A 25,853-nucleotide genomic window follows, 5' to 3' on the forward strand; every position below is an offset into this window, starting at 1 on the left:
TCCGTGACATTCAGAGATACCTAAAACATCCCTGATGCATGTAAGAGGGATGCGTTTCCAGGGCTCTTAGGATATAGTTGTATTTTGTTAAATCGTGCAGATAGGAAAATGTTGAGTAAATTTCTGGCGTGCCAGCTGTCTGACCTGACTTATTTACATGATGCTAGCGCTAGGAAACGTGCTAGTTTTATAGCTCTCATGATTTGAGACTGTTTATCCAGAGAAAGGCAGCAGCAAGGAAAAGGGCACATCAGGCTTCCTACACGCTAACTTCAAGACCCGCGTTAGCCCTGAGCCTCAGGCCCCAGCCCCTGCCCTGGGACGGGCTGCTCGCCCTCTTCACCAGCACCGCTCTGCACATGGGAGCTGCGCACCCAGCCATGCCAGCAGGGACCGGCCACCACCAACCCTCATCCAGGGGAGCCGGAGAGATGCTCAGCTGCATGTCTCGAGCAGGACGCTGAAAGGCTCGGAAAAACGAGGCCACGGTTGACCTGGCTGCTGCTGGGTGGAGGAGCAGAAGTGTCCCTACATGCAGGATTAACAGGCTGTTTGCCCACGTGCGGCTTTCTCTGTGGGTCTGGCAATGGCAGCTACAGTAGAGACACAGCCTCCAGGGTGACCTTCAGTTATAAAGTACACCATGTTTCACCTGAAGGTAAAACTTTCTGGTTTGCTCTCTGCCTATGAGGAAAGAAAATGAGAGGAAAAATCAGAAATTATTTTTGGGCAAATTATTTTCAGGCAAAACAAGAAAAATAAAAAAAGACCTCATTATGAAATATTTCTTTCGATAGATGACATACATCTGAGCTATACATTTAATGCACATTGGGTTTTTTATGTATGTGTGTATAAATAAGCATGCGTGTGCACATATGTATGTATATGTGTGTGAATACAGGCTGGGGGAGAGGCGAGTCGGATTCAGCGCTCGTTAGCAGCTTGCAAGGGGGACAGGACGTCAGCCAACTCGCTGAAGTGCAGACCCTCTGAGCCTCCCAGCAGAGGCTCAGACTGGTTTGGAGGAGGCACTGGTTCCTCAGCCTGCCCCTCGCCCCTGTGAAACACACTGGGACAAGACCTAGTGCACAGACCCCGAAAGGGCCTACGCTGCAGGTTGCAAGGTAAGGGGGGACCAGGCACCTCCCTGCCCACCTTTGCACCCGCAGGGCTTGGCCCAAAGCCACATGTGAGGTGGGCTGTGAAGCAGGGAACGAAAGCACCTGGTTAACAGCCCGGGGTGTTCACTGCCCATCTCTACGCATTTTCTGCATGAAACACTCAAGTCTGAAAGACTTTGCGAGTTGCATGAATAATATTTTCTAGACAGAAAGCCAGCATTATGAAAAAGGCATGAGCAGCTACGACCGTCTGCAAGCCACGTCTCACCTCCTTTGCACTCTCCAAGGGGAGCGGCTCTCCAGCTCCACTATGGCAGGGTGGGCTTCCTCTCCGCCTGGGGCAGCACCATCCTTCCACCGCTCCCAGGTGCCACAGAGCCTGCCGGGATGATGCTAATTTCCACCTCGGGGAGATAGCCACAATTAGCCAAAAAAGAACAAATGGAAAGCTGAGGGAGCGGGCTGGAGGAGAAGGCAAGGAGAAGCCAGCTTGCCCTTTGCAATTCCGCTCGGAGCTGGGGAGAGCTGGATGGCAGGGAGGCAGAGGGAGGGGATGTTCCTCGTGTAAAGCAGTATTTGTTTACTAACTTTGTAATCCTCTTCAAGTACAGACAGAACAAAAACTCCTGGTACAGGGAATGCACCAGAACCAAGGCCCAGAAACATCTTTCGGGTCTGCTCCCTCCTGTCTGGACAAGGAAAAGAAGATTATCGGGATGCTTTACTCCTTTGCAGGATGCTATCCACAACAGCTATTCTTTGCTTCCCTGCTAGGTCTGCTCTTTCCTTCCAGTACTCTCCTGTCCTGGTCTGGGAATGAAGCAGAGCCCACATGCAGCTCCTCTGACAGCCAGCCTCTGGATCCTCCCTGCACTGCACCTAGGATCCAAACAGGGTGCTTATAGCAGGGTGCTATAGGGGCAGGGACAGGGAGATGCTCTTCTCCCTCCAGGAAGCAAATGGAATAGCTCCCATGCCTGCTCCCAATGGTCTTTCCTAAGGCTGCCTTATTAAATCCCCTCCTTCCACACTGCCGCTGCTGGATGAAAGCTCAGTGGCGGAGGTCTGCCCTGGCATGCTGGGATCCAAGAGGCCAGAGGCAGTGGGGAGGCTGGGATGCAGGAGCAGCTCGAGCAGTGGGCTCTCCACTCCTGGGTGCCAGCACAGAGCTGCAAGATGAGCTCGTGCCCACTTGCAAGGGGAAGCCAAAGTCTCCCATGACGTTGAGCCCCTGTGAGTTTAGCTGGGAGGGGTGTCATGCACGTCCTTTGCTGTATACAGGTCTGAGGGTGCTCCCTGGAGCCACAACCACCACCAATGCTTTTGAACAAGGCTGTTAGTCAGCAGCAGTTGGTCACAGCAGGAGGAATTTTCTGTGTGGTGAGCAGCCACCAAACCTAATCCCATGCTAGCACCAGGAGCCAACCACAAGCTAAAAGGAGAACATGGACTTAGTGGACACGTTCTCTTCTAGCTCCTTCAGCATCAGCCAAAGCAAGGGGCTAAAACTTCTCCTTCTCCAAACTCATCTTCCCTTGCTGCAGGCTGGCTTCAACTCTGAATACAGAGTGTCCTGCTACTGCTCCTCATCGAAGCTTGGCACACGTGATAAGCACTCTTATTTTACCCAGCTATGGTACCTTTGAATGGCTGGGAATTTTCTGTCCTCGTTTTGGAGCACGTGTTCCCCCTACACAGGGAGGAAAGCCAGCTCTACCTGCACATTGTTTCTCTTAATCTAAAATAAGTCCCACATTACACCATACCTGCTCTGTATTTATGTGCAGGGAGAAACTACAAGAAGAGAAATTTAGGAGCAGAAGCAGAAAGAAAAAGAGAGTGCCTGGCTTTACTCCTACTCCCCGCATCCCTTCATGGGTCAGAGCAAACCAAGGTGGTTTTTGCATACTGAGAAACAGGACAGCTGTCTTTTGCTTATTGAGATGCACTTGCCATAGCACACACTTTTGTTCATTTGTTTTTTAAACACACCAACCCACTATCAGCAGTGCTCTAGTTTTCAGTCACATCTGCTGCACTCCTATCTTTCAATCTCATTCCTGGTGAAGCCTCCTCACCTTCTTCTCACACGCAGCAAACACAAGTGTTGTGCCTCCGGCAGAATCAGGAAAGGAAAGGAGAAATGAAAGCAGTGGCTATTCCCAAGTGAGTTACAATCCATTCTCTCTGGCAATCTTTACAGTAAGCCTGCTCCTTTTGCTACAAAAGCCACAGCATTCCCACCTTCTTGCCATGTCATTTAAATTCTTCTCACAGCATCACATGCCACTGAGATGAGTGCACCTGAGAGCAGACCCTACCTCTGTCACCTAGGGTCCTTGAGTGCTTGTGAACCATCCCAAAGGCAGAGCTCTGCCATACGTGCTACTGCCCTGTTCACGGCTGTGCTTTCAGCAGTGACTCTAACACAAGCCTGCAGCCATACTTCCATCAAGGCTGAGAGTGCCAGCACCTTTTTTGAACAGGGCCTAATCCCATTACAGCAAGTCAGTTTTCTCACATCCACCATAAATAGCTCATTTTCAAGCCCCCTTATTAAAATGGAAATGCTAAAAATATTTAACTCCTGTTTTGCAGAGCTTAGAACAAAATAAGACAACAACAACAACCAGAACCTGTTTTCCTCATGCCAGAGGAACAGGGGCCGGCTTCTCCTGCAGGCAGCCACTGACTTATGGAGGGACCTCTCTCCTGCCCCCCAGAATTAATGATGAACAAACTGATGGGAGCAGCAGCTCTAGGAGAGGACTTGTTCCTCTGCTCTTGGGTGGTTTCCACAGAGAGGTTTGAGGCAGGGGTGCAGTCAAGAAGAACTCAAGGGTAAGCGGTGTTCACTTATTATTTTAAGCAATGCAAAGTTTGCACTTTTCATGATATAGCAAAATAAGAACACATGACCCTGCCAAGTTATTTATTGCAACACCTCTGAGTTAGCAAAAGGTGCCTTTGCTACCCCCACAAAATGGCCTTTACAATTTTTCTTCCTCTGAAGTGCCAGATCTGCTAACATTGGGAGGAAAAAGAAAAAAAAAAAAAAATGTTGGTTCCAGCACTACAGCATATCCTGCACTTAGTACTGGTGGCAAAAAGGAGCAGAAAGGACTCACAGACCTGACTGAGTACTCACTTGGATCTTTCTCCATTTTAACTTTGGAGCTAAGCCTGCAGTAAGAAGTAAATGTTACTCAAAGGGATGTTATCTCAGTGGGCAGAAAGGCACTGAAGGTTGTTCAACAAACCACACGTGGTTGCTGAGCTCAAGGTTCCACGTGGCCCTGCTCATGGTGACTGTCTGTCACCCCAACAGGCCACCTCAGACCCAGCTTGCAGGTGACCAACTACAGCCAGTTCCTCTGGCTTCGTCATTTCTCCCATTCATGGCCACACTCAAACTAGGTGGATAACAAATTGTGGATGGACTAGGTGAAAAACTGAAGAATTGTCCTTTTGCCAAGTGCATCAGGTAGAAGATGCTAAAAACCAGTAGCATCCTTCACAGTCACACCAGCACAAAGGAGCACTGAGTGTCCAGGCAAGCCCCAGGACCCGCCTGAAGCTAAGCCTTGGACAAAACTTTCAGAGCATGGCCACCTTCCTGGGAGCAAACTTCTCCTTACTAGACACAACACAAGCCATCTTCTGTCCCTCTAGTAATCACAAAAAGTGACTGCATTGAAAAGCATTCCAAACAGACTATTTCTGTGAAAAACTATCATCTTATTTCCAAAGAGATCCACTAAGGCTACACTCATGTCCTAAGCAGAAAGCCTGCCTACCATCTTGAGCTAAAAGCAAGCCATAATCTGTAGCTGAAAATCGCTGCCAGCCTGTATCACTTGTGTGCCGTGCACAGCAATGCATAACACGCACCAGCAACCATTTATCCTTTATTATTGACTTCTGACCTTGAGGGCAGTTTCCATTTCTTGTCCACTTTCTCTGCTTTAGAAGCAGCACATATTGGAGGCAGCGGGGCTGGCGCTGCCTTCCTTTCTCTGCCATTTACTTCTGTGCAAGAGCAAAGCCTTGGGGCAGCGAGCACCAGGGAAGCTGCCAAAGCCCTGTCCTTCAGCAGAAACCACTCTTCTACACCAGGGACTGAAACAGCCTGGAGGCTTTGTGCATCTTATGTGGAGGATGAAATTAATCTTTAAATTGACCTTAGTGGGAGCCACCATTCACACTGTGAAAAGAAGACAAGAATCAGCAGGCTTCACATTTGGCAGTAGCTGCAAATGAAACTCATATTTTAAAGTGTCTCTGAAGGGGACAATAGGGAAAGTCTTTAGAGGGAAGAGAAGTTCCCAGATGATAGCCAGAAGGTGGAGGTGGTGGAAGAACAGCCACAGGCTCTTCAGAGCCGGTCTAGCTGTTCTGCAACTTCTGAAGAGAAATCTTAGAGGTGCAAACCATCCTATATCTTCTCCTATCCTCGGACGTGAGGGAACAATTTAGGGAACTCTCCTCAGTGGAGGGAATTCTCATCCCATTCCCAGTTTTCCCAGCAGGAGAAAGCAATTTGATAGTGGAGGTTATTTGAACAGAGATGGGTTGCTCCATAAGCCATCTTCCTGTTACTGCATTGCATTGAAAATACACAGATAACATTGAAATCAGTAACTCTGTGTCCTTTCAAACAGAATAAGGAGACAGTCACTTAATTAAGATGCTATGGTACATAGGCCCAGCTCTGTGCTGACTCTGCCAGGGAGCTTACAGGGCAGTAGATTCCTCTGCAGGACTAGTATCTGCAGCAAGGAACAACTGATGGCAAGCACCTCGTCGCAGGTGGCTTAGGGCATGCCTTGCTGGTTACACAGAGAGCTTCTCACTGGCTTCAGGTTAGCGAGTAGGAGATTTCTTCTTTGGTTTTCATATGTCCTGGCTTTAACTTTATACACATTTCAAAAGTGGAAGAGGGTAGCAAGGGTGAAAGCATTTTACATCCAGCCAGTCCTTTTGAGAAGTGATGTTAAGCACGTAACACAACAACTCAGTGAAGCAGAGGAAGTGCACTGGCAGTAAATGAGCATGTCACAATGATTTGTATCAACTCCTGCAGAGGCAATTTAACATCATTTCAGTGACAGTGTATCAAGAACACACAGGAATTCACTCTAGTGTTAGCATAACTTTTATTTTTTTATTGCTGTCAATATGCACAGTAAAGGAAGACCCGATGTGGCTACCTCCTGAGTACAATACTTCTGTAAAGTCTGATATTGTGGCTTTTGATGGTAATAGATCAAAGGTGCTGCATTCACAAGCCACAAAGTGATTTTCCTAACTGCCTGAATTACAGATACCCTCCCTGGGTGTCCTTTTTTCTGTCCCTTCCAGCATCACATAGTATAGACCTTGTAACTGGAAAATAGCCAGAGATGATGTGAGGACAGTGTAAAGGGGAAAACCAGCTCTGTATTGCTTTCTCACAGCCCTTCAGCCTTGTAGGAGCAAGAATTCATTTGTGGCTTTCTAGCACGCAACCACAAGTGGAAAAACCACAGAAGGATCAGGTATATTAGCTAAGGAGGGATGCAAATTCTCTTTTCCTATCGCATGACCTGTCATCACAAAAATGTCAGCCTTCAGTGCTGGACCCTCTGATTCTATAAAACCTCCCATTGCCTGGCAGAAGGATTCTGGTCAGCAACTGCCTGAAATGGAAAGTACAGGCTGTGCCTTCAATGCTTTTCCTCTGGTCACACCAGAGGAACTGCTTCCAGGAGCATCACACCCTCCCAGTACGCTCCTCCACCCAGCATCAACGCCTCTCCTCTGGCTGACAAGCCAGGGCTCCCTTCCCAGCCTCATCCTTGACTTCTCCCTAGAAACAGCACTGAATTGGTAGGGAATGACTTAGGTGGCCAGCAGCCAAAGCCTGGGACTGGACAGTGTCACAGTCTGCATGGGAGAGGTAAGCAGCTACCCCAGTGTCACTGGACATATGTAATACCCAGGGGTACTGATGAGGGTTACAGCCCTGAAAGCCTTGGTAAATCTGCACTTAAGACCCCCTGAGCCCTAACTGTACCTCTGTTGCTAATTTCATTCACCTTTGAATTGTTTATTCCTTTGTTTCCCAATTTATACCACGGGGATAACAGCATCACTCTGAGCGTGCTTGTCACATGCTCTGTAGGCACCAGGCAGTGCTGTTACTATAGCATGGGTAATTATTAGCCAGCTGCTTGTTTAAAACAGGTGGGAGAGGCTGCAAGGTTTCCACAACAAAGGGATTCCTCTCCTATAACATACAAGATGACCACAAGCAGGGCAAATCCTCCCCTGCAATAACCACCTGGTGAGCACTTGGGAGGGGACAGAGGCCAGCCAGAAGCCCAACTCTGACTAGGCTGTCCACAGCGCCTCTCCCAGTCCAGCCTTGACTTGCCAGAGGTCCCAGTTTGACCATGATAGCCTGGATTGCAATTAAGAGGACTGGCAGAGAGCAGTACAAAGCCTTGAGTACAGGCTATTCACTGCAGCACATACAGAGATGACTTTCCCCACCTCCACAGCCCTGACAGCTTGCTGCTGACAATGTTTAATTCTCCAAGCGGTAGTGGGTTTTGTTGCTGAACACTCCTCACCCACCTGTCCTCCAGCTTGTTTTACAGAGGTGATGAGGAAGCCATCAGAGCTCAGTCAAAGGTTCCTCCACACTGAATCTGCCTATAGATAACATCTTCCACAGCTCACAGCTCTGCTCCTCCTTCTGGCAGTGACACAGCCAGATGTCCCAATGCAAAAAAAGTGCAAAGGTGGCCCCAGGATGTTCTGCCCACAGTCAACACAACACAACCCTCCCTCCAGCTTGCATCGATGCCACTGAGTTACCTATAAGCTCTTCTCTGCACACGATCCTCCTTGGAGCCAAATCCACAGCATCCTCAGGTTGTCTTCAACTTGTGTTGCTACTGTTTGCTTGAAATGATGTAGCATCAAGAGGTTGCCCTGTGTTTGATATTATTGCCTGTGCTTGGGAGGCTGGGACTGCTGTAGTCTTCAGGAAATGTGCCAGGAAACGTGCCCCGCCGAAGTGCTCATTGACTGGGGGTGTGCAGCAAGCCATTTCCTAGAGGGGATCAGGCAGAACAGGGTAAGCTGTGTCCTACTGGGGAGGTTACACTAGCTGGAGCATAGGCGGATAAAGGGCTTTCTCAGAAGCACTTGTGTTTGGCAGACAGACTAGACAGGAAAGGAAAGAAGAGGCACTTCCTAAGCTACGGTCTGTGGTTCACTTTAACACCGACCGTGGTATCTTGGCAAAACGTGGCTTAACGTAAGCAGCTGAAGCAAACGGATCTGGAGTGATCAGCAGAGAAGGTCTTTCAGGCTACAGGGAGCATTCAAACTAAAGTAAAGCCACTAACTGAGGGAATTGCCTACACACAACTTTCCCCCACTTTCCCCACCAAAGGGCAAATCTCCCTTCCGACCCTGGCGCCCAATGGCGTAACTTTTGCGGAGCTGAATGGCAAGTTGAGATCAGAAGCCCCCTCCCAACAAGAGTCACTTTTCATCCCCCAGAGAATCATCCTTTTGCGACCTCATGATCTGATAAAGAGTTTCCCTGAAGTGCTGGTCCCGGCTCAGTCTTTTGGCTGCTTCTTTCAGCTCCTCGATGTTTTCAGCTTCTGTGTGCGAGAAGATGAAGGACTGGGACTGCTTCACTGAAACAAGATCAGCACAGAAAGGTCAGCACTTTCTGTCAGGGACACAAACTGAAGACAAAACTTCACTAGAGCACAAGCCATGCGATCAACATGACTGAGAGCCTGGCAAGGGATGAGCTAACCATTGCACTCTATAACAGCTTCACCTTACTGTTTTCAGAGGAGGAAAATGCTGACAGCATGGAAACGCACTTTTCTTTACAGCTGTCCCTGAATTAGGGTTCTACATAGAACCTGATCTAACCTTGCAGGCAGCCACCCTGAGCATTGGATTGGACGATGTCCAGGTCTCCCTTCCAACCTAACTCAGTCTATGATTAAGCATTCAGATGAAGTCAGCTTTGAGCATGGTTTTTTAGGGGCCCAGCACCATCACAGCAGTTACTTTTCGACATACACGAACAGACAGGCAACCAGCACACAGACTCGGTGCCTGCTCTCTGGGAAAAAAAGCTCCAAGTTTCTCTGTAGCTCCATTCTACTACTAGGGAATATGAAATATGGACCATGTTTGCAGACCTTACCGCTCTGTCAGCCCCATCTGCACATATCTGCTCCTGCAGGATAGAGAGTAAGAAGCTGCCTGATACCTACAGTCATTCCACGAAGCACTGGCTCTCCGGCGGTGGAAGCGGCAGCTCTTTATGCGACGAGTGGCAGCCTTGTGGATATACACAGAGTTCTTCATGATCACGGGCATCTTGGCTTCCAGCTCGGCATTGCGGATGCACTCTTCGAAGAACTCTGAGGAGAAGACACCACTGTGAGCAGTGACTGGAGAGACACTTCAAGCAATGAACCAGTCACAAGGGACTACACTCACTGATGGGCTGAGCCAGGTGATGTTGTTCAACACCTCCCTAGATCTTCACGAACAACAATCCATGAAGCTCCAGAATATCATCAGAATAGACAAGTTCAAAGTGACAAAAACCTCCAGTCCCCAACAAATGCATACTCAAATTATAGAAGGAACTGCAGCCATCCATTCTCCATCAGTCATTCCCACAACTGCTCATGATTCAACTGCCAAAAGCCTCTGATATTGTGATAAAACTTCTCCACTCTCTTGCAACAGAGGGGTCTGAAGCCTTGCTCATTGCACTTTCTTTGAAGGACTTCTAAAACCAGTCAATCTAGCTGCAGAAAAGGTGGTGTTGGCAACACTGGCACAGGCACACACACCCAGGCCATACGTGGCCAGGTATTTCTTAATAGCATAGCATAGCAAATACTAGCACATACATACATTACAGGCTCCATACAAAGCCGTATGTCCAAACTCTGACAATGTTATTCTGTCCCAATCTGCCACACAAGCTGCTTTTCCTGACCCGTTCCCCCTCTTATGGTCTAACCAGCATATTTTCTGCCATTCCAGTCTTGCTGTCCTCCTACTTGTTGCTGGTCTCTTGCTGTTCAGAGGGCTCACGTGCTAATACACCCCAACTCTTACATGAAAGGGCAGGGCAGAGCTGCAGGAAACACTTGGAAGGACTGAGGGATCTGTGCTGGGATTGATGTTAAAGAAAACATTGCTGGTCCCTCACTTTCTCTAGTGTTTTGCTCATCAGTACATTTTTACTCTTTTGAAGATAACATCCTCCAAAATCTAAGATTGGAAATGAGTGTCAGGAGACATTCAGTGCCAGAGGTTACTCACTTATGCCCTGTGCAGGTAGCTCAGCTCTAGTTGAACACTGAGCTCAACACATGCACTTTAGCTCTGTTTACTTACGACAGCTCTGAGCCAGTGGACTGAAGTTCAGAATCATGCCCTTTTGACTCAGTTTAGAACTCTGACGTAGGAACTACTGAATAATACTTACTTTATTTACATGCATTTATATATAAAAATTATAAAGATGCATATATATATAAAAACTATTTATACATATATTTATACTTATATATGTAACACTGCTCAGAATGCCACAGGACTTTTTGACTTTTCTATATTGGCTTGATACATCCACCTTTCACTGAAATTAAGCCTTAACTGCACAGATACAGCACCTTCATGACAGCTTGCCCCTGCACTATACTTGAGGATGGGAAACAAGCAAGACTCACCCAACTGAAGCTGCTAACGTCAATTCCCAAATCTGACTCAAGCCAGATGCTAGGGTAATGCCCCATCTTACGATAAAAAAAAAAAAAAAAAAAAAAAAAAAGGCAAAGAAACGAGGATAAACTGTGAGGAAACGTGAAATGCGAGTCTTACACCTGACTTGTGGACTGCAGTCATCTCAGCACAGTAGTGGTGGGCTGATGGCAGTGATTCAGCTCTGAGTAAGGATCCAAACTTCACCTGCTGGGTCACCTACCAGCACATCGCTACAGCAACCACAGTCCTCCTTAAAAACTGCTGATGTTCTCATAACCAAGACTGAGAAAAGATTATGTTGAGGGGAACCAGAGGACTCTCTATAACTCAGACCTAGGCAGTCTTTACAGCTCTGCCACAGCTTCCCTGTTTGTCAATTTGAAAAGCATTTGCTCATCTCTGCCCCTAGGTTTGTCTTCCACTCAGTGGGGAAGGCCGGAATACTTTTGCCCTCCTTTGAGGACAAAACACCAAGTGCCTGCATACCATGTTCTGGTTCTGCAAAAGGGAGGTGTTGTTGAAGTACAAGGAGTTGGGAGAGCACATTATGTGCAGCTTTGCTAATTTGGGAACTTGTTTTTGTGTCTGACAAGATGGGTAGAAAAATTTCCTCTCTCAGAGCTTGCTCATCAGTAGAGAGGATGGATGACCGATGTCGTGGTTTAACCCCAGCCAGCAACTAAACACCACGCAGCCGCTCACTCACTCCCCCCCACCCAGTGGGATGGGGGAGAAAATCGGGAAAAGAAGCAAAACCCATGGGTTGAGATAAGAACGGTTTAATAGAACAGAAAAGAAGAAACTAATAATGATAATGATAACACTAATAAAATGACAACAGTAATAATGAAAGGATTGGAATGTACAAATGATGCGCAGTGCAATTGCTCACCAGCCGCTGACCGACACCCAGCCAGTCCCCTGAGCGGCAATTCCCCCCCCCCACTCCCCCCCGTTCCTATACTAGATGGGACGTCACACGGTATGGAATACCCCGTTGGCCAGTTTGGGTCAGCTGCCCTGGCTGTGTCCTGTGCCAACTTCTTGTGCCCCTCCAGCTTTCTCGCTGGCTGGGCATGAGAAGCTGAAAAATCCTTGACTTTAGTCTAAACACTACTGAGCAACAACTGAAAACATCAGTGTGTTATCAACATTCTTTGCATACTGAACTCAAAACATAGCACCGTACCAGCTACTAGGAAGACAGTTAACTCTACCCCAGCTGAAACCAGGACACCGACTTACTTCTTAAGTTACTGACATCTGCTTTCATCTTCTCCTCTTTCTCCTTGTTGCAATCCAGAGAGTCTAAGCCTTGCTCCAAGCTCTGCAACGCTTCCTCAGCTTCTCTCAGTCTCTTCTCCAGATCCATGCGCACCTTCACCTCAGCCTGAGGAAGAGAATAAGCATTGCTGAAAAACAGCTTGTGTCTCAATAACCATCCTGCTAACTCACGAGGTCTCTGAGGGACCCACCAAGCAGAAGAAAATGAAAGGACAACAGTAAGGAAAACCAATAGAAATATTGTACGACAACATAAAAGTCGTTCCTCGTCTTCAGACAGAACCTGAATTTGAAGAAGTCCAGATAATTTTAATAATTCTCCTTTACTCTGACTTTCATTTTCACAGCTTCCCTCTCATTGTATGAACAATGTGGAATCAGAGGTATTTCAACACGTGAATTTGTGCTTATGCAAGTACTTGCACTGAGCAGGAACAGGAGGACATCTTTCCAGGTGAGACAGACTTGAGATAAAGGAAACCTCAGTTCCCACAAAGGGGTGTACAGTACTTAGTTTCAGAAGCAAAACACAAGAAAAGTTAGAAATAAAGGATAATATCAGTAGTAGCTTAGCAAATGAGAATAACACAGCTTAGGCCAACTTAGTTTTAGTTTGGCCAAGTGGAAGGTGACAGGATAAGAAAATCTTGGAGGTTCAGGAAAATGAAGAATTGGGGTTTTTTTGGATGAAATATTTGTAGAAGGAGGTTAAGTGTCAAACAGCCAATAATAAGCATAACCTTTACATTATTTAGATTAAAATAAAGTAGCATACTTTGTCCAATTACCTTTGCATAGATTCAGGGATCTTCCATTACTGGGATAACGAAGGAGGGCTGGTACCTCACCTGCATTCCTCTGCTTTTGAACCCAAGTTCATGCAGAGGTTCCTGAAGATTTACAAATCTTAAGATTGATTCTCTGAGCACAAGTGAGGAGGGAAGATTTCTGCTCAGTTCTGCAATGTCCATATTAGCATCTCTTTGAAATAATCTTTATTCTTGATTGTGTCTACTTTCCTCTTTTACTTTTTTCCCCTCCCTCCATCTTTAGATGATGCTTTCACAGTAGCAAATGAAAAGACTTCTACTGAATGGGTTAATCAGACCTCAGAATGAGAAAATAAATGGTAGTGCTACATAGATACAACCTGGCAACTTCACGTGTTACCATGGCATAAAGCACAGCAAATGAAGATTTGCAACTACAAAATGAAAACAAAATAAAACCAAGTCTCCCACTTGATAGGGGGTGAACTGAAAGAGAAAACGAGAGAACCCTGGGCCCAGGGACAGCAATACGCAACATACACAGAGGATACCTTGAGGTCTCTCTCCGCCTGCTGCTTCTCCGCAGTCAGCTCTGAGAGCGAGTTCTGCAGCGCTTGCGACTGGGAAGAGTAAAACTCCCGCTCCTCCTCCAGCACTCGGGACCGCTCCTCATTCTCCTTCATCCTGGTGCACGGCACAGCAAAGGAAGACAACCATTCCCTCCTCAGCACAGCTCACAGGAAGGAAGGGGCTCAGTATCGTGACGGGGCATGCCTAACTACCTGGCTGCCCTGAGCAAAGAGGCACTAACAGGAGCACTGTCTGTGTTTCACTTCAATAACACAGACATCGCTGGTGAAAGCCAGGTGGACAGTTCTTGAATGGAACATTCTCAACCCCCAGACGAGGTCCAGGAGCACCAACCACTTCTCATGGATAAGTCCATGAACACCAAATGGATTCACGTGCCTAAGTCCTGATTTGAAAGGAGCAAGCCCAAGCAGCAGCAAGTTCAGCTGCCCTGCCTCACTCTGTCCCCTCTGAAGCATTTATAACCTGAACTCCTGCCATAGGAACCAGACAAGCTTCCAGACTTGTCTTGTGTTGGCAACCAAAAAGCAAGTCAGCAGATAGTCACATCATTTGGCATCACTAAGCCTGAGCAGGGCAGAAGTGTCCTCTACCCTTTGCGGCACCCAAGAATGGAAATTATAAAGGATCTTGCCTCTGCATGTCCCAGGATAAACAGGGGAACAGTTTTGGAGTGATCCTAATTTTAAGCCTGGAAATATTTAGCCATGCCCTTTCTGATCGCCTCCCACCTGCGAGGGGGAAAAAACTACCTCTTTTCCCACCACCCTCTTCACACTGGATGGCATCTTGTCCTGCATTCCTCTCTCTGGCACCACCATAACAGCCCCTGTCCCCATTTCACCTCTTCTCTGCCAGGAGTTTCTCCTCCAGAAGTTGCTGCATCTTCTCTTCAATCTGTCGCAGGCTGCAGTGCAGTCCCCAGATGGGGCTTTGCTCCTTGCTGGGGCTGGTTGGAGGTGGGAGCTGGCTCTCGTTTTCTTCCAGCATCTCCAGCATTTGCTGCTTTTCCAGTGAGAGCTCCTTGAAGAAGGGCAGAGATTGTATCAGCCAAGTCTAACACTTCTGCTCCTGTTCCTGCCTGGCTCCTCCCTATTGAGTCCCTCCATCATTACATCCACATGCTTCATTCAGGTTAAAAAACAGGAATACCAAAATCTGGTTTTCATTTCGTACCTGTCTCACGAGGAGCAAGCCTCCACCATAGCCTTCACTGTGCAAGGGGGCGAGAACCTGCAGGCTCCTTTGCCATGATAGGCTGGTAAGGACCCAGCTCAGGGTCTGGAGCCTTGTGCTTCCCTAGTGCATCACCCATGCAGGCAGCTTCCCTGCCTTTGCTCCTCACCTTGCTCCTCAGTGTGAACTAGAGGCATCCTCTCTGTGGTACTTCTAACTGTGGGGCAATAGGACATAGCACGCTGTTTTCCTGTGAAGTGTTTGGTCCAATGTGCATGGCATGAATGGTCCTTCCCTAGCTTTCCAGTTCTTTTTTCATACCCATAACTGCAGGCAAGGAGAAGAGCTCAAAGGAACATCAGCAACAGATTTTTGAACAAACTTGCAGGATCTGACACAAACATTAAGGATGATATTGAGGCTTCAGAAGGCCAGCTGTGTGGAAATTTCACAAACAATACACATTTAGAAAAGCCACTTTCCACCAACCCATCAGAGTGATATCAAGTAAGCAAAGGGTTTAATACATCAACACTCTGTTGCCTAAATTCCCGTGTGGTACATGATTCCCCAGGAACCGTGCTCCCTTCTGTGAACAAGGAATGCCTCTCTGCTACTCCAACTTCCACCAGGACCTAGGGAGTTGCAGTTAAAAAAAAAAAAAAAAAAAAAAATCAGAAAGCCATCACAGATTTAGAGCCATGTTGGCTGGAAGGGACCCTCCAGTAAGCTCTAGTCCAGCCTCCTGTTCAGAACTGGTCTGTCAACACAGCAAGTTATGGTCAGCTCTGGCTTTCTACAGTCGAGTTGTGAAAACCTTCTAAGATGGAGGTTCCTCAGCCTCCCTCACTGCCTGCCTACCTGTCTGGTGAAAAGTCACTCCATAGTCTTCAGCCTGAGCTTCCCAAACTGCAACTTACTGTTATTGTCCTACATCACATCAACTGGTACTGCTGAGAGAAGTTGGGTTCTGCTGGGCTCCGTGTCACTTCTAGTCCTTTTCTGCAGGGGATTTTGGCCTTCATATCAGTTACCAAATGAACCCGTTCATGTGCACAGGACTTAACTCTGGCACTAGTGGATGTTAGATTCATTCCATGGGACAGCATTGCTTTCAGCCCTGGTCAGTTTGCATGGATTGTTCCCAAAATGCTGTCGCTCAGAGGGAAGAAGTGGTCACTCACCTCTAGGGTTTTCTGTAAGGACTGTGTCAGGCTTCGCAACTCTTTCTTTTCTTCTTCCACTCCTTTAAGGGAGCGGGCTGTGAGCTCTAGCTCCCTAAAGAAGCAAAAAGGGTGATAGCTATTGCAGGGGAACTCTAGCCCCACAGACTGCGCTCAGACTGCGCAGGCTGCGGATCTCTTAGTGCAGGACCTGCGACCAATGGTTGGTACAGGCAGCCCTGGAAAGTCAGAAGCTTGGCAGGAAGCATCATGCCTTGAACACACTACAGGCATCCAGGAACTTTACTGTGCCTCCTGATCATCAAACCCAAACCAACTGTTAGCGTGCTTCTCTAGCGAGGGCAAGGCCACAGTTGCAACTGGAAGAGCTCAGACAGGGCAGTCATATCTCAGCAGATGTAGTCTATGAAAACAAAAATGGTTTGCAAAATCACACTGGCTTTTCTGAGACGTTATTTAGGGATAGAAAAGGAAAAAAAGAGGGCAATGGCAAAACATGCCCTTTCAACACTCAGGGCAAAGCACTTGGCTCCTTCCCTTTTTAAATAAAGTTGCTGTTCATATTTTGCATAGTGTAACTCTTCAAATGACAAAATTACTCTTGGTGAGGCAACTTCATCATCCACCCAGTGTCATTCAGCTGATGGTAGAAAACCAGATTCAGATGTCTGGAGCCCACATGGCTGGTCAGTCAATCAAACTAATTGCCTCTCTGAAATCCTCTAGCACCTGTCCGTTGCCATGCTACCCCAACTAATCTGGGGTTTGATCATGTCCCAGCCCTTTGAAAATGAAGTTGCTGGAGCCCTGAACACAAAATTGAAACTAAGCTGTATTCTATTGGTCACACAAGCGATAGCAAATGCAGGTAAACAGATCTCAACCGTTCCTGTTTTGTTCAATATACCATTTATCTCCTTCCTACATGCACAAAATCGGTGGATTTTATGAACTGTTTTGATTCATCACCACAGCAGCACTTCTGCCCGGTGTGGGAGTTCATGTCCTTTTCCTGCCCTGTGCAGTTTCCCACCTTACCGTTTGATCTGTTCCTGCTCCAGCCGCAGTTCCCGTACCACCTCTTCAAACTGGTGCTTCTCTGCTTCCAGGACCTGGTTCAGACGCTCGAGTTCCTGGACCAAAAGAGAAGACAGGAATGTACTCTGCTGACACAGTTAGGAAAGTCTTCCCTGTTAACAATGCCTGGGACTTTTAACCTGAGCTATGTAGAGCCATGGGGTGTCCAATTCCACCATACTTTTGTCCAGAGGGAATTAGAGGGGATTGAAGGTTGGTTGAGGATTTCCAGACATCCAGAAGTCCCAGTCAGGTTACCAGGCACCTGGAAATCCCAGACATGCTCCCTGCACAGATCAGCTCTGCTGCACATATACAGAAGGTCCAAAGTTCCCTGGGAAAGCTGGACTCAACATGCATGTACCATTTCCAGGCACCCACATGTGCAGGTGCAGAAAGCCTAGACAGGAATATGACAGCCCCAGCACTGCTGCACCTGAAGTGTGATATTTCTACTAGCTCAGCCTTACTTCCCATCCCCATTGGGACAGGAAAACATGACTGCACAGTTACAGCTTTGCACAGTTTAATCAGCCTGCCGCTATCTTTGTGCTAATAAAACCAAGCTTAAAGAGCACTGAATGCCACAAGCTAACCTCAAGCAGTGAAACAGTCTCTTCCCCTAGTCTAGAGGAAGCAGTTGTATCGAGACCTACTGCAGATGGAGGGAGATGGGGACAAAGTACAGCAAGGGTCCTGCTGCTGGTCAGGTCCCCTTGCAGCCGTAGCTGCTAGGCAGATCTTCTGCTGCAGGCCAAAGTAGGTCACAAAACAGCACTGATGCCAGAAAAATTCATAATATGACTCTTGCTCCATGGTGCAGATACATGGTTCAAGCTGCTTTCCCAACATATTGCCCTGAAGCCTTCAGGCTCACAGCAGACCAGACCATTAGAGCTCAGTGAGCTATATATTCATTCCTTCATCAGTACCAAACTCCTTTAAACTAACCCAGCCCCATCTGCTCTGTGGTCAATGGAGATACCGTGCATGGCTTTGTAAGAGCAGAGATTTGTTCCAGGGTCTTTAGACAGGGGCATTTCCCTCCCTACGCCTGTGGGTTGTGCAGCAGGCTACCTCACCAGAAAGGGATGTCTCCCTGCAAAAGCAGAAGTAGCTTAGCCCTGAAGGAGTGTCCCAGCCACCTTTGGACTTTACCTCTGCAGAAATGTACACAGGAAAAACCTAGGCCTGAGAAGCCTAGGTCAGCATTGCCGTCTTTTGCTAAAGAGGGACAACAGTCATTTTGGATTAACTGGAAAAGAGAGCATGCGGCAGTTTGCAAGACTGGAGTGTGGTGGTCTACATCCATGCCCGCTTTCCTACCGTGTAATAGGACAACCCATTTGCAAAGCTATCTTGCAATAACTTTATGATGGTGCTATGAAAAACAGTATAGATTTGGTGCAAATATGAGAATGAGCTACTTTTATTATACTAAGCAAATACAAGTTAGGAATAGTTTGGAAAACAATAATAAACTTGCTAAATTAAGGTTTAATAGTCACATTTAAGGGAGAGCTCTCTTGAGTTTTCCCTAGCACAATGTTTATTTTTCTCCCCATCTCTGGTACATCCAAAGAACAAACCACATTGCTTTTTGCTGCTCCTTGTTTCTCACAACAGTATCTCTACACTAGGACAATGTCAGGTCTGTTTATTTGCTTTCTAACTGTGGAGGCAAACAAGTTGATTGCCACAGTCTTATTGAATCTACCAAAGAACAAGTGTATAATTCAACCCAGTGAATATGAATTCAATCTGATCTTCCTCCCTGGTCCTCCTGGAGACATAATCACAAGCACACCGCATGGGAAGTGCCTGGGAAGGGGAGCAGGGATACATCTCCAGGACCCATCCACGGCACAGCTCTTATTCCTGTCTTCATCCACAGAGCCCAGAGGTTAGCTGGAGACTCTTTTGGCTCTGCAGCCTCCCTTCCTGAACCCTGACATGCCTTCAAACCAGCAACTCCCAACCTCCCAGTCCTGCCACATGGAAGCTAAACGAAATTGGCTTGTGATGAACACTTACCTCTTTTTGCTCCCTCTGCAGACACAGCTCTTCTGTTTCTTCCATTAGCTTATCTGCAAACACACACACAAAGGCAAAATGCAGAGAAAAGCAATTTATATCCTGGGGATATTTATGAGCCTGAAATACTGACTGTTTGAAGCTTGAAAATGCAGCGTTCCCTATTGCTCTCTGTGTATCTGTCTGGGAGGCTCCAAAGGCTGAGATGACGCTAATGGGATGTTCTGTAATTTCCCTCCTGCCAATAACTTAATAAACTAAACAACCATATTGCTGTGTACTCCTTCTAAGGTTTCCTCTCAATGTTCTTAAAGAGCATTAACGAACTAACCTTTGCAATCCTCTAGCTGAATCAGGAAAACATGCTTATCTCTGCTTCACACGTGAGGAAGCAGAGGCACAGAAAGGTTAAGCGGGTGCACAGGGTCGCACACCGCATACCAGCAGTCAGTTCTCCTACTGCAGCTCAGTGCCCGTCCCTACCCGCCTAGCTCATCACCCTCTCCTTCAGCCCCCTCGGCATCACTACCAGCTCCCTATTGTCACCTTGGGATGCCCCAGCCAAGCCCAGAAATCAATCCTCTATTTTAGTCACAAAACTTTTAGCTGTAAAGAATAGTTCCACTGAACATCAGTTGCTCTTGTCTGCTGAGAAGGACACATGCCCACCAGAGACTCTGCTCTGATCCTTACAGCGTGACCTGATGTACATACACTGTGCTATGCTCTAACCTTAAACAGAGGCTCTGCCTTAGGCAGCTCTGAGTCACGCTTGCAGGAAACTAGACAGAAACACATTTCTCATAGTTAAGCCTAGGGTTTAGCTCTCAGCTCTGCCACCTGGCTGCCGTGGGAGCAGGGTCACATTCACTGTGGCACTTTATGATTAAGTCTTCCCCATATCAGGCGAGGAGGATGTTACTGGCTCCATTTTTACTGGGGACCTGAAGAGATTACTACTGCTGGCAGGATTACTACTGCTAGGAGGAATGCAGACCTCTACCTCCTGCCCACAGCAGGGCTCCTGGTGCCAGAGCAATAGTGTTATATTTCTAAAGCTCTGCTGACCACCACTGCTGCCTTTCCTTCCCACTCTTGCCCTCTTTCTCCTTTCCGGGACCCAGCACAGCTGCACTGTAATTACACAGAGACACCTTCCCTTTTCTGCCCCTCCTGGGGGGGGCAAGCCCAGGGCTTGATGGGCTTCTGCAAAGTCCCTGCCCAAGAGAAACCTGGATCCCAGCTGGGGGGCAGGTGGAATGTAACTCCAGGAGGATTCAGGGAATTCCCCAGAGCAGTGTTTGCTTCCTCCAGAGAGCCCCGACCAGCTGCAAGGAGCAGTGCCTGACCTCAAAGCTTAACTACAGGATGGACACAGATCACTGAAGGTAAGGCTAATGAGGCAGAAGCCTCAGCAGTTATACAGGAAAAAATAGACAATTGCTGTCAAAAGAAAGTAACCAACTGTGACAATTGATCAGCTCTAAATGTTCTTGTCATGGGCCAAAGAACACAGTGAAATACATATTTTATGTTCCAAATATCTCCTTTTTGCCACAGAACGTGTATTCCTCTATTCCTCCATCACCTTGTCTTTTATTGTACTGTGGCCCTCTTTAGTTTCTTAGGCTCTTTAGTCTGCTCTGGTGGTTGCAAAATAAAGTTTTGACAAAACTTTCCTGTTTCTAATTTTCCTCCTGTCTCTCCAGGTCCTCTTAGCACCCCCCGTTATCCCTTTGTCAGGTGTGGAACCACTCCTCCCTGCCTGCCTCACATATGAGCCCATCCATCAGCTCAGACAGGTGAATGGCACTTAGAAGGCCAGAATGAACATGCCTCGATACTTGAATTATGATCATTGTTACATGTGAGACTAGATAACCTCCAGAAGTCTCTTCCAACCTAAATTATTCTATGTTCATCTGGAGCAAATGCTCTCTCTCTGTTGCCCACGGAGAGAGCAATGACAAATTAGCCATGGCCATTAGACAGCTCAAACAAGCCCACGTAAATGCTCCCACTTCCAATATGAACAGTGTGAGCAAATGCAGACAAAGACCCAGTAGAGAAAGACCAAAAAAACCAGCCAGAGGAGCAAAACTCATGCATGAAAAGCTGCGATCAGCCTCAGAAATACCAGTCCTGTGCGATTCAGGGAGACAAAGGTATTGGCTGTTTGCCTGGTGAGCAGCTGAAATCAGCACATCCAAACTTCTCAGGGGCAGCAAATGTTTGTACAGTCTAACCATCGGGAGCTGCAGGACTCAGCATGCTGGCCGAAGCACGTTCTTCCTTTCAGGCTCCATGCAGACACCCAGATCCTACCTTAACATTTTCATGTTTTGACCCCCTTCAAAACCTGAATTTCAGCTGCTGACTACTCAAAAGCTTCATCCAGTAAAAGTCAACAGTAAAAACCTGTAGCTGTTTGGCTTGACCACACTGACAACCCCAGAAAAGCAAAATGGCTATTTTGGGGTTTACGGGTTTTGGAAGCAAGAGTTTCCTACCTAAATACTCCTGTTTCTCCTTGGCCAGTTGCAGTCCTTGGGCTTCCAGGCTCTCGATCATGGCTTCTCCCAGCTGGGCATTCTTCCAGGTCCTAGGGAGAGCAGACACAAAGCAGACAATGTAAGAGAGCTAAGGGTCCCACAGAGTGAGGTAGGGGACTCAGCCTAGCAATCTACCAAGGAATTCAAACACACGGACTCTTGTCAGTTGGGACAGGGATTCTCTAAATTTTTCTCCACAAATGAATTGGAGAAATTTCCCTGACATTCAGTAATTTTTTTTTTTAATACAGGAGCTGTACGTCAACACTGCACAGCTATTCAAATGTTTTTTCCAGTGTTTTGGAGATTTCTACACTGAGCTTAGTCTTAAGGGCTCTCCAGACCAACCCAGCACATGCACAGCCTCCAACTGCAACAGGATGTACCTGGAACCCGTTAAATGGATCCCAAGAGACTTTAGAACCAGATTTTAGCTTTTAACTCAGCTTACTTCCCATCTGCCAGTGACATCTTCTGCAGCCTTTCCAATATTTTGCTGCTATAGCCACTTTTCCCCTTCAAACATTAACCATTTATTGACTCTTTCCCACAGCCTTCTATCTTCAGCCTTTCTGGTATCCATCATCCATCCTGGAACCAATCAATCCCTCCTCTGCTAAACCTGTAAGCCACTAGGATTTGGTGTCTGGCCCTACACTGTGAGTTAAGTGCCTCTCCCTGTAAAAACAATGAAGAACCAGAGACAAAAGCCAGACAAGATGCTGCCAAGTAGGGAAAGTTAAAGGAAGCAGGCATATTCAAAGAGTACCTTGTGTTATGTGTAGGACAATGTGTAGGACCATTGGCCAGAGAATCTCAATGTCTCTTGAACACATTATGAAACTAAGCTGTAAAAAAGGCCTGTGTAGCAGATGCCCATTACTGATTGAGTTGAGGGGCAGAGTAGGCTTTAATACAGATATTAAATACCATGGACAAGGACACACAAATCAAAAACAGAATCAGAAATGGAGTTTGCTGCTCACTTCTATTCATGTTCCATTAGAAAAAAATACCTACACACATAAAATACCTAAAATGCATACATAAAATTCATCCCAATCTATTTATATCGATGCACATACAGGAACAGCAATTGCTGCCCAGAAATTCTGCCATCTTTGTTAAATCCTAAGGGAGCTTATTAATATTAAATAACTGTAAGCCTTCCTGTACCAGGCCTGTTTGTGAGCCATTTGAAATTGTAGCTTTTCGGAAACCATTAAGTTGGCAACCTCTTATAAAACAATTTCAAGGCAACCTGTACTTCGTCTCTTACAAAAGCCAGACAAATATATTAAACACACATCACCCCAGGGACCAGGCAGCTCACAGCTCCAGCAGCCCAAGCACTGCCTTGTGCCCTTTGCAGACAGCTGGGTTTCTTTTCAGCTAACAAGCATCTAGGATATTTCTAAAGTGCAAAGGAAATTAGAATGCTAATTAAAAAGGTGATGTTTTGCCCACAGGTAGACATCTTCGTCTTGAGTGAGAACATGTGGGCGTGAATGTGTTTTTCCACTAACATTCTCTGATACAGGATGAACCTGATCCCAGAGAAAGCAACAGCAAACAGCTCGGGGGGGGGGGGGGGGGGGGGGGGACGACACTGCACGACAGAGTTTATCATATGATTATTTGGAGGGTTTCAAAATGGCTGTAGCCTTTAAGGTGTCTGTTCATTAGATTCACTTTTTCAGTGCTCCCTCCCTTCCCCAGCCTAACAAGATGTTTCCCTGTCTGTAACTCAAAGGTTACTACACCCACTGCTCTGTAACTTAGAAGATGCACCTATACGACTGTGTAGCATTTAAGCTTTTATTCCTTTTATCTGCTGGAACCAGTGCCGGTGTATAACTGCAGCAGGGGGGAGGTACAGGCTATGACTTTAGCTGAGGGGCCAGCAAGTGCTTTTTTTATTTTGTACTTCTTACCAAGTGAGTTTTCATCAGAAAAAGCTACAATACTTAAAGAGCTGGAAAGCACAGGGTCAGGAGGGCTCTTGGGACAAGTAGAAAGTGCTTTTATAATATAATTCTGAAAAAAAACCAACCCCAACGCTGTATAGTATCTCCATTTGCTATACAGCTCAAACACTGCCTATTCCAGTCCTTTTGCAGCACTGGGAACATCTCTCCAGCTTTGCCTGCATTTTACTTTTCTCGGGAGCATCCACAACCAATTTTTGGAGACACTTAGCACTTTGTGGTCCACAGGACATATGTACTAAGTTACCTGTTTTTTTCCCCTGTTGCCCACCAAGTCTACTTTTAACCAGTGCAGGGAATGCTGCTACGGACATAGAGAGTGCACATGTGCCCCTCTCCCCCACTAGCAGCAGCAAAAGCCTCTCTGGGTGGGAAAAGAGCCTGGCTGGCTGGGAGTCAGGGCTTTGTGCATTTCTGAAAAGCTTTCAAGATATGGCGAGTGTGATAAGTCCAAGCCACAACAGGTTAGAAGGGTGGAGAGGCCATCAGCTCCCCTCTGCATTGAATAAGCAGTTTCCCTATCAAACCGGGAGGCTTGGAAAGGAGTGAAGAGCTGAAGGCATCACTGAGCAGACTGTGATGGTGGATGTAATAAGCAATTGCGCAGGCACACACACACACACCACCCAGCCCTAGATGTAAAGAGACAGCAGACAAAATTGCAACAAAGGAGAGAGGATAGAGGATGCTTCCCATCCTGGGTTCATTTTTTCCTCTTTCCCCTATTTAACAAAATCTCAGTCTATGGAGTTGGGTTTTTTTGAGGGTGGTGGTTTGGGTTTTGTTTGGGTTTTTTTTTTTCTTTGGTTGGTTTTAAATAACGAGGGAGTCTGTAGGATGATCACAATAAACTGTAAGTGCTGCAGTGCCACCGGCAATACAATCTCCATCTAGGAACAACAGGGCACTAAAACAGGTTGCCTAGAAGACTTCCGCTGTGTCCTCTTAGCATTCCTATTCATTGCAGATCAATTTACCGGCCCATGGCATAGCTTTCTGGCTGCTACTTAGCTCCCAACCTGATCCTGCTAACATAAATCACATAATCTGTGCTTTTCCTCCCATGCAGGTTATCATCAGCATTGATTAGGCCGGCACTGGAGCTGCATCACCCTCCTTCTCTGATGCAAGAACAGAAGCAGAGAGGGGAGGGAAGGGGGTGCCTCAGGCAGATTTTCAGCTAGGTGCATGAAGTCTGCTGTATGATAGCAGCCACTGTCTAGCTCCTGTTTTAAATACTAGTGCTGGAATAATGAAGCAAGGACTAGAAAAAAGGCTGGTTCTGTGAAATAAGCAGCTGCACAGGGCTTGCTTATGAAAACCCCTCCTGAGCTGTGCAGCCAACGTTTCTTTCCTCCCATACACACCTGAAAGATGAATTTGGCCCCCAAATTATTGCCCTTGGCAATAGTTATGTTTAACATTGGTGAAGGCGAGTGCAGACCTGTGCTATCAAAGAAAAAACTCCAAATTACTCAAGGCCTAAATCGGGGTTCCTCCTCCTCTGCAGTGGCTGAGCCTGCTCATGCTGAGTGGGTGACAGACCTCCGCCTTGGGTCTTGTGTCCCATGGGGCTCATGCACCCACGAAGCTTTAATGGACAGCTTTGTGTTGCAGTTCACACAGTACCTTGGAGGTAACAGCTTGCTCCAGCACCAAAGCCAGGCTCACTGCAGCAGCCCAAAGCTTGGCTTGGCCTGATCCACGTTAACACTGTGTTCTCCATTAATTACAAATGAACATTTTCAGCCTCATAGCATTGGAATTAACTGAGATACCCTTTACCATGCACACATGCACGCACACACTGGTATTACAAGTTAAACTTGCCTGAAAGAGCAGCTTTTGTCCCTAAAGTCACAAGAGACCACATACATACATTGTAATGCAGCCAGGAAGGGCAGAGCAAAGTGCTCATTGCTTCAAGCCTCACAGCTGAACAGTAGGCTCTGCTCTACAGACTCTGAAAGCTTCTACCTGGCTTGCAAAAGTCAAATCCCTGTTTAAGTGTTACCTCTTCCTGCATCTGCTGAGAATTAGGAAGAGCCTGCTGTGGTTTTGCGGGACAGCTGCTCATTGCACCGTCAGGCTCCTGGGTGCCGAGGGATTGCAGAGCTGGTGGCTGACAAACTGGAAATCTCGCCGGCATTCTCAGCAGACTGTGAACTCAATATTGTACACATACAGCAATCAAACCCTCTCAACCCTGTAGGTGGGCTGGAAATGCCTTGCTAACACCTCCTCCCCTGGGGTTTAGCCTGCCTCC

General features: G+C 47.0%; 1 protein-coding gene across 3 annotated transcripts in view; it reads right to left on the bottom strand.

The window, feature by feature from the left end:
* Positions 1-6,268: 6,268 nt before the first annotated feature.
* Positions 6,269-25,853, bottom strand: part of PLEKHD1 (pleckstrin homology and coiled-coil domain containing D1) — a 31,368-nt gene continuing 11,783 nt past the window's right edge. For 2 of the 3 annotated variants that reach the window (XM_052782351.1, XM_052782350.1), the window contains 9 exons: positions 21,558-21,649; positions 19,048-19,100; positions 16,975-17,069; positions 15,937-16,030; positions 14,421-14,599; positions 13,537-13,669; positions 12,177-12,321; positions 9,419-9,568; positions 6,269-8,821 (listed from right to left, as the gene is read on the bottom strand). In XM_052782351.1, the coding sequence (XP_052638311.1) occupies positions 8,661-8,821; positions 9,419-9,568; positions 12,177-12,321; positions 13,537-13,669; positions 14,421-14,599; positions 15,937-16,030; positions 16,975-17,069; positions 19,048-19,100; positions 21,558-21,649 (1,102 nt within the window). In that variant the 3' untranslated portion in view covers positions 6,269-8,660. Of the gene's footprint in view, positions 8,822-9,414; positions 9,569-12,176; positions 12,322-13,536; positions 13,670-14,420; positions 14,600-15,936; positions 16,031-16,974; positions 17,070-19,047; positions 19,101-21,557; positions 21,650-25,853 lie in introns of all 3 variants that reach the window. The other variant, XM_052782352.1, reaches the window with a different exon arrangement.

This window comes from Harpia harpyja, chromosome 3 (assembly GCF_026419915.1).
Source record: "Harpia harpyja isolate bHarHar1 chromosome 3, bHarHar1 primary haplotype, whole genome shotgun sequence".
In the NCBI taxonomy this organism is placed as follows: Eukaryota; Metazoa; Chordata; class Aves; order Accipitriformes; family Accipitridae; genus Harpia; species Harpia harpyja.